The sequence below is a fragment of the Rhinolophus sinicus genome, chromosome 10 (genome assembly GCF_057876585.1).
Source record: "Rhinolophus sinicus isolate RSI-liver-muscle chromosome 10, RSI-T2T, whole genome shotgun sequence".
NCBI classification, from domain to species: domain Eukaryota; kingdom Metazoa; phylum Chordata; class Mammalia; order Chiroptera; family Rhinolophidae; genus Rhinolophus; species Rhinolophus sinicus.
In genome coordinates, this window is record NC_142510.1 from 12,631,004 (window position 1) to 12,645,672 (window position 14,669).

The window sequence follows — 14,669 nt, forward strand, 5'->3', positions numbered from 1 at the left end:
CCAGGAGGACGGGGCACTGTCTCTGGCCTGGCTGGCATGTTTGTTGTGCAGTGCCTGCGGCTCACGTTAGGATCTGTGACTTTTGCAGTGTGATTTGTTCATCCAGGAGGGGGCCCGCCTAGGAAGAACCCCCGCTGAAGTTGTTTCAACTTGTGACATCACCTTCGCCTGTGTGTCGGATCCAAAGGCGGCCAAGGACGTAAGGATCCCCTCCCTCCCCTCAGCGCCTCAGGTTGTGGCCAGGAAAACTGGCTGGCCTCCTCCCCTTCTCCCTGCGCGCACGGAGTGAGTGAGTGCATGTGGGGCGGGGGTTTGAGTTTCCCATCTGGGGGGCCATCACCCATTGTGAAGGGTGTTTGCATAAATTCAATACAGACTTCCTTTAATTCAGAACAAAGCATGAAAACGGCCAGGGTCCCTGAGGTCTGTGCTAAAACGGATCTGACCATTCCCATGTATTCTTGTTGAGCTGGAAGCTTTGGGGCTGAGTGCTTTTGGTCCATGTGCCAAGTTCCTATGTTGAGCTATTGCTGTATTTGTCTGTTGTGAGACTTCAAGTGCAATAGTCGTCTTGTTAAACTGGTGACCAGTCCAAGTAAATCCAAAGAAGCCCCAAAACATAAGCACCGAGGTTCCATCTTTTAAATGGGAGGTTTTTAATAAAAAGAAACATGTTCTTTTTAAAGATAAATGGGAACATACCAGACATACTTTCCTTTCCCTTGCTTGTTTACTTGCTCTTCCCTTTTCAGCCTTAATATTGATTAGCTCCTAATCAGGAAATAAGCCAAAAAAGGAAAAGGTCTAAGGGGCTCCTGGGTGTCTTGCTGGGGGCCTGGGCTATTGCTTCTCCCGTGTGTCCCCACAGCTGGTGCTGGGCCCCAGTGGCGTCCTGCAAGGAATCCGCCCTGGCAAGTGCTACGTGGACATGTCAACAGTGGACGCCGACACCGTCACCGAGCTGGCCCAGGTAGCGGCCTTGTACACGCTAGCCTCCAGCATCCTTTTGGATGGATCCTAAAACTCAGGCTGACCATGCCCAAGTGTGGGCAACAGGGTTCCTCTAGAGCCAAAGCCAGAGAAGAGCAAGGCCTTGGCACGAGCCTGTCTTCACTCTCTACCTTCAAAGCTGCAGCTAGTTTGAGTGGCCATGAAAGGAGAGGTGCTGCCCAGCTGGGCTAGGCTGCAGGTCCTATAGCTGCCACCCTCGCAATGATAAGCAATGCAGGCTGCCAGCACAGCCTTCTTGGTTTAAACGTCTGTCTGCATTTGATACTAGCAGAGTATTTCTGCTCCCTGAGATGCTGGGCCCAAGTGAGGGGGGCAGTGGCTTCTGGCCCATCTGTATTCTGAAGATGGCTGAAGTCAGGGAGCGGTGGTTGGCCAAGCAGTTGGCACGGCCGTGTTTGGTTATAGTCTTTGGTCTTTGAAAGAACTTCCGAGTAAATGGGAGCTCATGAAGGAGAGCCCAGCCTTGTTCTGTCCACTGCCTGTGATTCAGGCGTCTGTTGAAGGACAGTCTGCTGACCCTCGCACGGCATTAGGCCAGCGCCTGGTACAGATGTCGGCTTGGGGGCTCAGTGTGGAGGGCCAAGTCTCCCACCTGAGGACGCTCCTTGCTCCCTGCCCGAGATCCTGGGGAGAGGCAAGGCCTCCAGAAGCTGTGACTTTCCTTTCCAGGTGATTGTGTCCAGGGGGGGCCGCTTTCTGGAAGCCCCGGTCTCAGGGAATCAGCAGCTGTCTAATGATGGGATGTTGGTGATCTTAGCAGCCGGAGACAGGGGCTTATATGAGGACTGCAGCAGCTGCTTCCAGGCAATGGGGAAGACCTCCTTCTTCCTAGGTAACATATCTGCCCACCTGTCGGGCCACATCCCCTCTAGACCGCACTGATGACAGCGTCAGTCCCGCACGGCCTCTCTGCCTGGGGCCCCCGTGGGAAGGTTTCCTTTGACTTGCACAGTCAGTGCCTGGAAGGAGGAAGAGCCAGAAGGGTCAGAGCCAGTTCTGTCGGGGGCAGGTGAATGGGGCCTTCCCTGGGCCTAGAGGTGGGTCCGAGCAGGGATGAGGGTGGGCAGAAAACCCCTGCCTTCAGATCCTTGGGCAGTGACCCTGATTTCTTTGTCCTGGGCAGGTGAGGTTGGCAATGCAGCCAAGATGATGCTCATCGTGAACATGGTCCAGGGGAGCTTCATGGCTACCATTGCTGAGGGGCTGACCCTGGCCCAAGTGACAGGCCAGTCGCAGCAGACACTCTTGGACATCCTCAATCAAGGGCAGTTGGCCAGCATCTTCCTGGACCAGAAGTGCCAAAGTACGTTGCCTTTGGACTCCCTTGCATTTTATTTTTGACTGGAGCTGGGTTGGGCAGCTGTCACAAGTCTTTTCTCCAGGGGCTCATTGGTATGAAAGATGAACCCTCTCCAGTCAGTCCATGCCCCCAGTCAGAGGGGGTCCAGAGACACCATGCATGGGATTTGGGGGTACCAGCTGGGAACTTGTCTCTGGGTATCTGAGGGGAAAGAAATGCTAGGTGTTGAGCCCTGACAGTACTGCCCAATCCTTTCAGTTCTTCTGATAAGTGGCTTCCCTCTTCAGATATCCTGCAAGGAAACTTTAAGCCTGATTTCTACCTGAAATACATTCAGAAAGATCTCCGCTTAGCCATTGCACTGGGCGACGCCGTCAACCATCCAACTCCTATGGCAGCTGCAGCCAATGAGGTAACTAACCAAGAGGCAGTGGCACAAGTCCCAGCAGCCTTCCCTTTGTTTTTCTTCGATTATTATTTCCTTCTACTTATTTTGGCTTTTCTTTGCTCCTTGTATAACCTCTCAAGGTGGAATCCTAGGTCACTGATTTTACACATGCCTCTTCTAACAGGAGCATTTAAAGCTGGACACTTCTTCTGAGCTGTGCTTACTTATTAATACTTCCCTTATGATTTCTTCTTTGACCTGTAGATTACTTAAAAGTTGATCAAATATTTAGGGCTTTCCTAGATGTCTAATGGTTATTGATTTCTAATGTATCTCTTTTGTGGTCAAAGAATACACCCTGTATGATTTTTAACTCTTTAAATCTATTCAGACTTGTTTTGTGGCCCAGCAGATGGTCTGTTTCGTTGGCTGTGCCACATGCACCTAAGAAAACTGTTCGGTAGTAGTTGGGTGCTGTGTTCTGCAGATATCGATTAGATCAAGATGGTTGGTGATGTTTTTCAGATCATCTTTACTGACCTTTCTCTCTGGTTCTTTCAGTTGCTGAAAGGGGTGTTAAAGTCTCCAACTATGATTGTGGGATTGTCTGTTTCTCGCTTTAACTTGGTGCATTTTGCTTAATGCCTTTGAATCTCTTGTTATTAGGCTCTGAGCCATTTATGCGCATGTTTTCTGGATGAATTTGCCCTGTCATTATTATGAAATGTCCCTCTTAATCTTTGTCTTCAAGCTTGTTGTCTGATTTTACTACAGCCGCTATAGCCTTCTCATGCTTACTCTTTTCATGGCATATCTTTTCCATCCATTTACTTTCAACCTGTGTTTTTATGTTTAATCCTTTGCACAGACTATACTTGGTGCTTGCATTTTTATCCATTCTGACAATAACTGCCTGTTAATTGGAGCGTTTAGTTATTAACATTTTTGAGTAATGTATTAAGCACCTAGACATGCACTTTCTGAAAATAGTTTTTTAGAAGTACAGCTTGCTTATCTCAACCTGATAGAAATGTAATCTTAAAAAAAAATCCACCTGAGCAGTATTTGTCTTTACCATAGAGTTACAATAAAAACATTTTATGAAACACACAGATTCATTTATTTTAAAGCTGTAGCTTCTAGTACTATAAGCTCACACACATTTCCATTCAAGTTAAATACTTACAGGTCTTAAGTGGCTTATGCCAGCAAAGAAAAAGTTAAAGAAAAAAAAACAAAAAACCACAGTACTGCTCTTTCCAGACCTGCCTTTTCATAGTGCATAATCTTTTGTCCCTGAATTCTGTCTTCTGTCCCTTCCTTGTCAGAGTATTTATTTCACTCTTTCAGATTGCAGTACACTTTCAGGTTCTTCCTGTTGGTTTTACCTGTGGGTTCTCTTGGCAGTAGATTTCCTTGTGTATTTTATCTTTTTTATTGTTGACGAGCTTGTCTTGAACTGTCGTTACTTCTGAAAGGTTCCATGTGTGACTAGTGTTGAGGTGCTTTCCTCAACACTTCTCTATGAGGTGATTTCCAACTTGCCTTCACTGTGATTCGTTAGCTTGGAAACAGATTTTGGTCGATTTCTCAGTGGAGCATGGCACTTTCTGGCCATTTGGATGGTGTGACTTTAGGCTGTCTGTTTGCATCTTAAGGTTAACAAGTCCGTTAATATGTAGTGTGTCTTGAAATCTATTGATGTGTGGTTGGGTTCGGAGTTCGCATTTTATCATTTGATTGCTGTTTGTCCCCTCTGGCTTTTGTTTGTCATTGCTTCCTTTCTTGCCTTCTTTTGTGTTACCTGAATATTTTCTAGGATTCCATTTTATCTATTGGCTTTTTAACGATGCAGTCTTCTTCTGTCTTTAGGAATTGCACTATGCATCCTTAACTTCACAGCCCACTTAGAGTAAATATTGTACCTCCCACCTAAAATGTAGCTCCATTTACCTCTCTCCCTCATCCTTTAGGTCAGGCTTTCTCAACCTGGGTACTACTGACATTTTGTGGTGGGAACTGTCCTGTACGTTGCAGGATGTTTAGCAACATCTCTGTCCTCTACCCACTAGATGCCAGCAGCACCCTTTCAGTTGATAGAAAATGTCTCCAGACATTACCAAATGGTCCCCTGGGAGGCAGAATCCCCCCAGGTTGAGAACCCCTGCTTTAGGGTACAGATGTCCTATGTGAATGGTTTGCTTTAAGTAGTCATATGTACTTTAAAGAAATTAAGAGGAAAAAGAACTATTTTTCTAATTTGCCATTTCCAGTGCTCTGTTCCTTTCTGAAGAATTGAATTTCTCTTTGGTATTATTTCCTTTCAGCTCGGAGAACCTGCTCTAGCATTTCCTGTAATGCAGGTCTGCTAGTGACGATTGGTTTTCTTTTATCTGAAAAGGTCTTTATTTAGCCTTCATTCTGAGTTGACAGCTAGCTACACCTGAGCTGTAATGGACACTCAGTTATGGCTCCAACTGGACTATGTTTAAAGAAAAAAAATGCAGCTGGTCACATGGGAGGAACCTTATGTCCCGCGGCATTTCCTCAGCATGACTGGATGCCATAGTGCCCTTGGTGAACAGTGGCTTTTAATTCTTTCCATATTTTTATAACATTCACCTAGTATCTCTGGGATGGCCATTAATTACCAAGCACCGCACTAGGCTCTTGGGGCCATGTTGGGGTGTAGCCCCTTCCCTTCCTGTGGAGCTTACGTTTTAATGGAAGGAGGCACAAAATGAGCACATAAGTATTTAAACAAGTAAGAATTTCACATGGTCAGAAATGTGATTAAATAGAATAGAGAGGTGACCAGGGTAAAGTGGTGCTTTAGATGAGGGGGCAGGGAAGGCCTTGGAGCTGGCGGGGAAGGAGCCAGGCTTTGCTGAAAAGGGTGTCCTGTGCAGAGAAAAGGGCGAGGAAAGTGGCCCAGAGAAGAACATGGAAGTCCTCGGAGGGTCTTTGGCAGGAAGGGACGTGGCTATAATGATTAACACTGAGCCCCGCCTCTGTGCTGACACTCGGAACATGTTGCATCCCTCACTCCATTTAATCCTCACCATAACCCTGTTACCTTTCCGTAATATCAAGAAGCAGTGGCTGAGGCACTTTTTCCAGTTAGTGAAGGAACCAGGAGTCACACCCCGACAGCCTGGACTCCAGAACTTACCTGCCTAATCACATCTAGAACTACCTCCAGGAAGCAGATCCGTGTCTTTTAGTTGTGTGGCCAGAGGCTGAGCCCATCTTATTTTTTTCCAGGTGTACAAAAGAGCCAAGGCACTGGACCAGTCTGACAACGACATGTCTGCCGTGTACCGGGCCTACATACACTAAGCCCCTGCCCCCCTAATCTTCCCTCTGACCCCCTCTTCCTCATATGGGGTTGGGGTCCTGGGACTTCACTCTGGACCAGTCCACCTGTCTCCATCTCCTTTTATACAGACTTTGAGACTTGGCATCAGCACAGAACACAGCATTACTTCTCCCCTGGAGGTCCTGTGGAGGGAAGGGATGTCAGCAGGATTGGCCTGTGGGAAAGCTCTTGAGCTGGGCACTGGCCCTCGGACCAGGTGGCTGTGTGTTCACACATACACACACACACACACACCACACACCACACCCACCACACACGCACACAGGCTCTAGCCCCAGGATAGAAGCTGCCCAGAAACTGCTGCTTGGCTTTGTTTTTTTTCCTCCTTCCGAGCCTGTCTTATTTCAGACCCCCTTCTAGTCAAGGAACTAGAATCAGCAGGCGAGCTGGAAGCCTTCCCACTGCTTCCGTCAGAGCGAAGAGGCTGTGGTCAGGTCCACATCCCCCACTGGATCCCCTGCAGAGAGAGGCTCTGGGCCAACGTGAACCAGCACAGACTAAATGGAGAGTCCCGTGGGCCCTCCAACCTCAGGTGACCAGCTGATGAGGATTGTCATGTTTAAGCTACCAGTGTGTAACCAACTCTCCAGAAATGCCTTTGTGAACTGAAAAGAGATTGGCCAAGTCAAGCGAAGACAGGCCTCTGGCTTCCAGGGAGAGCAGCAAATAGCCAGCCTGTAAGTGCGCCTCACAGAAGCCTGCTCTCCTCGCTGCTCTTCAGTACCTGTCCCTGAAGTCACCGTCACTGCGGAGCCCTGGGCTGGGATCAGACTTCCTTCCTTTGGTGTAAGGGGAGCTCATGCCTCACCAGGCTGTTTTAGTATTTAGGTTTGCATTCCAGCCCTTGGGAAGGGGGATCTGAGGGCCACTGAGTGAGGAGTGAGGAGGGAAGGAGATGGGCTCTTTCCGGTTTCCGTTACGTCACAGACGCTCCACCTAGTTCTGAAGATCCACTCTGAGGCGGTCCCCTCCAAATGGCCCCCCTTTCTCCCGCCTGTCCCTGCACAAGTCTTCCGCATGCCCACCTCTCTCCATTCTTTCCCTTCCCCTTTTCCTCCCATGGAGACAGTACTGCTTCCTGTCTGTCCCTTTGGCCCAGACCCAGCCTGAACGATGACCATTTCTTAGGCTCAGCTCTTGAAACAGGAATGTGTCTTCACTTCAGTCAGCAGCATGGTCTTCGGTGCTTCTAGGGCCCTGGGGTCTGTCGGGAGGGAAGAGGAGAGCTGGGCCTGACCAAACCTGAACTAACTGACCCTCAGATGGATCCAAGACATCCTCGAGGCCCTAGCATTTCTCCTTGGATAGGGGACCAGAGAGGCTTGAAATGTGGCATAAAAGCAAGGAGAAGTCACCTAAAGGATGTCAGTGTTGTCTCCCTCTGCGTGGGTTGCATTTTTCAAAGTCATACTTGTCAGAAGGTCAGCATTTATAGTGAATATATAATGAGGTGGCCACACTGGTGTGGGTCCCTCCCTCTCACAACCTTGGCCCTTTTCCACTCATCAGAACCCAGGTTAAGGGATCTCAGAAGACATGGGGAGGAGGGCAGGGGGGCAGGGAAGATGCCTGTGTGTTTTTAGCACAGTTGATTTCACTGGGATTTTGAATTCTGTCTGAACACAAAGCCTGTTATAGTCCTAGCTGGACACTGGGGGGAGGGGGGGGAAGTGGGGGAAGATGCTGTAATGAAACTGGTTAGTCAATGTTGTCTTAATATTGTTGACAGTTCTGTAAAGTTCCTTTTTATGAATATTTCTGTTTAAGCTATTTCACCTTTGTTTTGAAATCCTTCCCTTTTAAGGAGAAAATGTGACACTTGTGAAAAGCTTGTAAGAAAGCCCCTCTGCCGCCCCTTTTTTTCCTTTAAATGACAAATCTAGGTAATTAAGGTTGTGAATTTTTATTTTGCTTTGTTTTTAATGAACAATTGTCTTTCAGAATAGGATTGTGTGATAATGTTTAAATGGCAAAAACAAAACATGATTTTGTGCAATTAACAAAAAGCTACTGCAAGCAAAATAAAACGTTTCTTGGTAACACAACTGTGACTGATTACCTTGGCGGTGACCTGCCCCCGGGACACCGACCGCTGTGCGGTGGAGGGAGGTGTTGGATGGAAGAAGGGTCGGCGGGCTGTGCGCGGGGCGGCGGCCTCCTCGAGTCCTCCCCTGGCTTCTGGACCAACCGAACCAGAGGGACGATGGCGAGACCGAGCGAGAGCAGAATGCCCCATTGGCCAATCGCCAGGCGCTACGAAAGCAAGCCATCCCGCCGGCCAATCGATGAGTGCAAGCGGGGCAGGACGCCCTATCAGGGCCGCGAAGGGGCGGGACAAGGGCCGCAGCTCACCGACCGGAGAGCACGGCGCCGGCGGCTGGTGCGGACCGCATCCCGCAGCCGGCGCGAACGGGTTTGCGTATCCACCAGCCTCGTTCCATTCCGCTGTGTCGTGACCGGGGGCGGGGCGGGTGCCCTCTCAGCCAATCGGTGGTAGGAGTTGGTGTTTTGGGGCGGGGCGGGTCCCTGCTCAGCCAATCGGCGGCGGGGGGTGGGCCCCAGCGCCACGAACGGACGAAGCGGCGGGCGGCTGGCCGGAGACTGTCGCTGGGCGGCGAGCGGCGACTATGGCGACCGCAATGGCAGCGACGGCGGTGGAGCGGGCGGTGCTGGTGAGGCGCGTGGGCAGGCGGCCGGGACGGGTCGGGGGCGGTGGGCCCGAGCGGCTGACAGCGGCCTCTCCCCGCAGGAGGAGGAATTCCGCTGGCTGCTGCACGACGAAGTCCACGCCGTGCTGAGGCAGCTGCAGGACATCCTCAAGGTAACACGTCGCGGATGGCCGCGGGCCTTTGCGTGCGCCCGCCTTCCCCAGCCTCCCCTGGCGCGGCTCCTTGTCCCCGGCCGGCCGCGCCTGCCCCCCGAGCGCCCGCTGCGTCCCCGAACGCGCGATGTTCAGACGGGGCCCTGCCTTCAGGGGACTTGTCCAGTCGGAGGCACGAGTCGATAGTTACCCTATGCCACAAGCAGCCGTGTGAGCTCGGTGGGCCTGGATGGAGCCCCAGGGTGGGGCGCGGTAGGCCTCCTTTGAAGCAGTGACATTTAACCTGAGACCTGAAGGACCCCAGCATTGTGACATTAGCCAAGGACTTATCCTCTCTTGGCCTCCCAATCATCATTTGTAAAAAGGAGATAACAGGACAGGCCTCACAGGGCTGCCGTGAAGATAAGCCAGCCAGTCAACTCACAGATGTCCGGGCATTGCCTAGTATGGCCGGAATTGCGGGTTGCCATGCCTACTGTGGTTCCCTGATTCTGTTCCCCACACCCCAGCACCTTAACCAAGCTGGGACGGTACCTGTTCTATATCCTCGTGCTGGGCATAGTCGGCTAGGCGACCAGAGAAAGTGGAAGAAGCTGGTATCCGCTCACGTAGGACATGAAACTCAGGCCGTGGGGGAGGGGCCGGGGCAGCGGGAAGGTTCCAGTGAGGCCAGCCCACCTTGTTCGTCGTCCCCTAGCCGACCTGGGAATGGGGCTTCTGGAAAGAGTGCTGGGCTGGATTAGGTGAACTTTACACCACTCCCCTCTGTCCCCCAGGAGGCCGCTCTCCGCTTTACTCTGCCAGGTTCAGGCACCGAGGGGCCCGCCAAGCAAGAGAATTTCATTCTGGGCAGCTGTGGGTGAGCCGGGGCTGGGGCAGAAATCGGGGGAGGAGGGGGCTGGATGGGCTCCTTAGGAGGGGGGACGCCTGGGATACCCTCTAGGAGAGGTGGGACGGCCAAGGCCCTGCCCTGCAGACTGATTTCAGCTCCAGTATGCAAAGGGTGTGTGGTAAGGCAGATGGTGGGACAAGTCGGATCCATGCTGTGACAGCCAGGGACAGCCCTTCTGGATGGTCTGGGTGGTAGGAGGGGGCAGCTGCAGGCACTGTTCTGACCCCTGTGTGTTGCAGCACAGACCAGGTGAAGGGCGTGCTGACTCTGCAAGGGGACGCGCTGAGCCAGGCGGTGAGTCCCTGGCCCCTCTCCCCTTCCTATGTTGCTGGAGAAGCCAGTGGGAAAGAGTATGGGGGCCTCCTGCTTATTTCAGCTCTGCCACTAGCTGGCTGTGTGACTCTGGGCAGGATCCTTGACCTCTCTGGGCCTCAGTTTCCTCGTCTGTAAAATGACAACCCCCCCCCCCCAACATCCTCACGGGACTGGTGTGGGGCTTCGGTGAGAGGTGCAAGAAGGGTATGCTTTGCACACGGCCTAGCCCAGAGTCTGGGCCCAGTGAAGCATGGGCATTGGTGGGTAAGGCTGGCCCCAGATCAAAGTGGAATCAGCCAACCGCTGATCTCCATCTGCACCCGACCCTGTGCCAGGCGCCAAAACATGGGAGAAGGTCCCTCTCCGTCACGGGTGGGCGTTCAGTCTGTTGGCCTGTGTAAATATTCCCTGTCTGCCCACAGTCACACGCCTGCTCTCAGCCAAGGCCACCTTCCTATTTCTTGGCCTCTTTTCCCTTTCATTTGTTTGTTGTTCCTCTTGGGCCTGAGTTCCTGTTTCCTGACCTCCCTGTTCACTCCCCCCACACCCTGAAATGGCCTCGGTGTTGGGAGTCCCCCCCACCACAGAGTGGCTGGAGCCTAAGCCAGCACACACACCCTGTTTCTGCCCCCGGCGCAAGAGCTCAGAGTGGCCAAAAGCAGGAGGGCAGCCCTCTGCACGCTTATCCCACTCTTGCCCATCAGGACGTGAACCTGAAGATGCCCCGGAACAACCAGCTGCTACATTTCGCCTTCCGGGAGGACAAGCAGTGGAAGCTGCAGCAGGTAACTAGACCCTTCCCTGGCCAAGGCGCAGGCTACCAGGGCAGGCAGGGGCAGGCCTGCAGGCCTCCAGGGACTGGTCACCCTGGGGATTTGTGGCCACAGCAAGCCTGAGAGGGTGTTTCCTAGCAGCGAAGCTGGAGTGGGTGGAGCCTGGGGCTCTAGAGCCTTATGGGAAGTGGGACCTGTCCTTCTGTAGGCCCTCAGGCCCCAGCAGGAACCACAGGGATCCCCCTGAACAAGTCACTCCCTGCGTAGTCTCCAGGGCCTTCCCGTGGCTTCGGGGGACCTAGTACATGCTCCCTACCAACTCCTAGGTGACTGGGCTCTAGCCTCTGTCCCCACCCCCCCAGCTGGCCGTGATTAGTCTCTACCTCCTGGCACTTGCTGGTGCTTGCCCTCTGCCTGAAGTCCTCTCCCCCAGCTTTTCTCATCACACGGTGTCAGCTCAAAAGTCACCTCCCGAGGGCCTCCTCTGACCTCCTCCCCTGTTTAGTTCCTTGTGGGAGTCATGCGTGCAGTCTATTACCGTGTGGCTTTACCCTGTTACCATCTGTTCTCCTTTAGCAGGTGAGCTGCATGAGGCCAGGGACCGAGGCTGCTCAGTCTGGGCCATATGCCCAGCACCCAGCGAGGCCACATCTATAGGGGAGGGGTCAGGCAGGCAGCACCCACCACCCCTCCAAGGATGACAGCCCCGTAGAGTGGGCTGGCCCCTGGAGACTGTGGCTGCTCTGAAGCTGGCACTTCTCCTTGCTGGGACCCAGCCCCCTGACGGCTCAGTGGGCGCTGTTTTCAGATCCAGGACGCCAGGAACCACGTGAGCCAAGCCATTTACCTCCTGGACAACCGGGATGAGAACTACCAGTTCAGGACAGGAGCAGAGGTCCTCAAGGTGAGCTGCCTGCAGGGAGAGGGGAGCCAGGTTCCCCAGCCCCGGCCACTGCCCAGGCCCCTGAGAGTGCTGTCCCCATTCCTCTAGTGTAGCTGACGGTTGACCCTTCACCTCTCAGTGTACACGGTGAGCCATAGTCAAATGGCTTACAGCCCAAACTCCAGAATCAGACCTCGGTTCTGCTCCGAGGGGCTCCACTAAACGCTGTGCAACCTCAAGTCACTTACTTAGCCTCTCTGTGCCTCCATAGCCTCTCCTGCCCCGTAAAACGGGGACAAGATGTAGTGATTACCAATTGTGATAATGTAGGTAAAGCGGCCCCTAGTTGGTGCTCTGTAAATAGTAGCTGCTAGTAGTAGTACTAACAATAGGGAAACCTTCCTAATTAACAAAGTCAATTCATAAAGCATGGAGGGAAGAGCTGAGCCTCAGAGAGCAAGTCAGGGCGTTGCTCTGCAGCAAAGGGAAGGGATGAGTTCCAGATGGTTCTACTGTTTATTAGCTATGTGACCTTATCCCTTCAGAGCCTCAGTTTCCTCACCTGTGAAAATGGGGCTGGTGCCTGACTTAAGTCCTCAACTCAGCTGTCACACTGCGTCCTCCAGGAAGCACTCCTTGCCCCTTGCACCCTAATTGGATTAGAGCCCCTTCGAAACTCCTTAATTGCCTTCCCCCCCATCCACCAAGTTCTTATACCCCTGAGACTAACTCCTGGGATCTTCCATTCCCCTCTGGAGCAGCACCCAAGATCCTGTGCAGTAGAATCTCCTGGACCAGTGGTCCACAGTGCAGACGTCCTGCCCCCTCCCCCAGCTGGAGCCCAATGTCCTGCATTGTTAACAAGCCCTCCATTTTGGGGGGTTCAGGCCCTGAGACCAGGACCACCAAGGCAGAGCTGGGGGCCCCCATAACTCGCTCCGTGATGCTGGGGTTGGTGCGGGCGGGATGAGGACCAGGCCCTGCTGCCCTCACAGCAGCTGTGACCAGCCCCCTCCCCCCAGCTGATGGATGCTGTGATGCTCCAGCTGACCAGAGCTCGCAACCGGCTCACCACCCCCGCCACCCTCACTCTGCCTGAGATCGCCGCCAGTGGCCTCACGGTCAGTGCCTCAGGCCAGGAGACGGGGTTCTCTGGGAGGGACACGGGTGCCAAGGGGTCCTGGAAGCCCAAAATTGTCATCAGTCAGAGTTCTATGTCTGTGGCTATGCATAGTTTTCTGGGATAGGGTCCTCGGTTTCCATCCTGTGTCGCCCAAATATATCACCCCTGATCTGAGTCAGTAGTTTCCAAGCCCGGTGGAACAGGAAGTTACCCGGGGTACCTAGGAAGAGTCTGGAAACCCCAGTGCATAGGATGGGGACTGGGGTTCGCACCAGGTGGTTCCTGGGGGTCCTGTGCCTGCCCAGCCCTCATCCTGCCTGCCTGCCTGCCCACAGCGGATGTTTGCCCCCGCCCTGCCCTCCGATGTGCTGGTCAACGTCTATATCAACCTCAACAAGCTCTGCCTCACTGTGTACCAGCTGCACGCCCTGCAGCCCAATTCCACCAAGGTGAGCAGGCCCCGCCCACCTTCTCACCTCCCACCTGTCCACCTGTCCAGCGCTGCCCCGACAGGCCCATGCCCTGCAGCCCTGAGGCCTGACCGTGTCTGGTGCTCTTCTGCCTAGAACTTCCGCCCATCTGGAGGTTCCGTGCTTCACAGCCCTGGGGCCATGTTGTAAGTACACTGCTGGGAGGCGTGCCCTGGAGCGCCTTCCACACCCCAACCCTCTGCACCTCAGGGGCTGGGGTGCTCAGGGGCCCTCCCCTTTCCCCACAGCGAGTGGGGTTCCCAGCGTCTGGAGGTGAGCCATGTCCACAAGGTGGAGTCTGTGATCCCGTGGCTCAATGATGCCCTCGTCTTCTTCACCGTCTCCCTGCAGCTCTGCCAGCAGCTCAAGGATAAGGTGGGGGCACCGGGGTGGCAGGGTTGAGGCTGGGCCGCACTCTCAGACAGACTGGGCCAGCCATGCAGCAGGCTGCTAAGCCCTTTCATTTTGGGGGGATTCCAAGGGCTCTTGTCACACCTCCAAAGCACCCCCAAATCTTAAGGTCCAGTGTACTCTCCGCACACACCAGGCAGATGGGCCATGGTGTTGCTGGGCAATAGTACCATCTCTGATACACTGACCTTGGATGACCTTGAAATCTCACCTAGGTCACAGGGTACAGCAGGGGCCTCCCAGCACCACCACTCACCACGTCCCCTCACCTTCCTCCCTCCCCAGATCTCCGTGTTCTCCAGCTACTGGAGCTACAGGCCGTTCTAAGCAGAGCGCCCAACAGCCTGTTCCCCTGGGAAGTGGCCCCTGCCCAGGGGTTCCCTGTCCCCACCGGACACAGCCCTTGGTGTGTGGGCCAGAGCCAGAGCCACCACTACCGGCAATGTACTTCCCTCTTTGTCCGTCTTGCCCATCACATTTGCACAGATGGGAGTGAACACTGGAACCTTGCGGGGGAAGGGACGCTGGCTTGCTTTTTGTTTTGGATGGGGGTGGGTCAGGAAGGTAGGGCCAGAGGTGGCCCACATTCCTAGTTGTGCCCTTTGGACTCAAGGTGGGGCCTGGTCCAGGGCTCTTCCCCGCTTCGCTGCTTGCCTGCTGAGCTGACCCCAGCATGGCAGCTGCCCCCTGGATAGTGAGGTGCAGCCACACCCCACTTCCCGCTGGAAGGTGAGGGGTGGGTGGTGACCCGAAGCTGTGAGTTGGGAAGGAAGGAAGTGGAAAATGGCAGACAGAAGCCACTCACCATGAGCTGGAGAGCCCTTGACTGTGTTTGCTTGGCAATACCACTAGGGCCTCCAAGAAATAAAGACCATCCGACTTTGCCTGGAACCCCTCTGTCTA

At 53.6% G+C, this 14,669-nt stretch overlaps 2 protein-coding genes across 10 annotated transcripts in view; both read left to right on the plus strand.

Moving 5' to 3' along the window:
- GLYR1 (glyoxylate reductase 1 homolog) overlaps positions 1-8,123 on the plus strand; it is a 32,278-nt gene extending 24,155 nt beyond the window's left edge. For 4 of the 9 annotated variants that reach the window (XM_074323155.2, XM_019756415.3, XM_088801267.1 and 1 more), the window contains 6 exons: positions 89-199; positions 869-970; positions 1,681-1,843; positions 2,135-2,314; positions 2,599-2,723; positions 5,964-8,123. In XM_074323155.2, the coding sequence (XP_074179256.1) occupies positions 89-199; positions 869-970; positions 1,681-1,843; positions 2,135-2,314; positions 2,599-2,723; positions 5,964-6,038 (756 nt within the window). In that variant the 3' untranslated portion in view covers positions 6,039-8,123. Of the gene's footprint in view, positions 1-88; positions 200-868; positions 971-1,680; positions 2,021-2,134; positions 2,315-2,598; positions 2,724-5,963 lie in introns of all 9 variants that reach the window. The other 5 variants (XM_074323153.2, XM_074323156.2, XR_012493239.2 and 2 more) reach the window with 4 other exon arrangements.
- A 496-nt stretch (positions 8,124-8,619) lies between these two features.
- ROGDI (rogdi atypical leucine zipper) lies at positions 8,620-14,657 on the plus strand. The gene is made up of 11 exons (XM_019756417.3): positions 8,620-8,750; positions 8,828-8,899; positions 9,676-9,758; positions 10,031-10,085; positions 10,811-10,891; positions 11,688-11,783; positions 12,785-12,883; positions 13,221-13,334; positions 13,452-13,501; positions 13,604-13,730; positions 14,052-14,657. Exons 1-11 carry the CDS (start codon positions 8,706-8,708, stop codon positions 14,091-14,093), a joined length of 864 nt encoding a protein of 287 aa, XP_019611976.1. The 5' UTR covers positions 8,620-8,705; the 3' UTR covers positions 14,094-14,657.
- Positions 14,658-14,669: the final 12 nt, after the last annotated feature.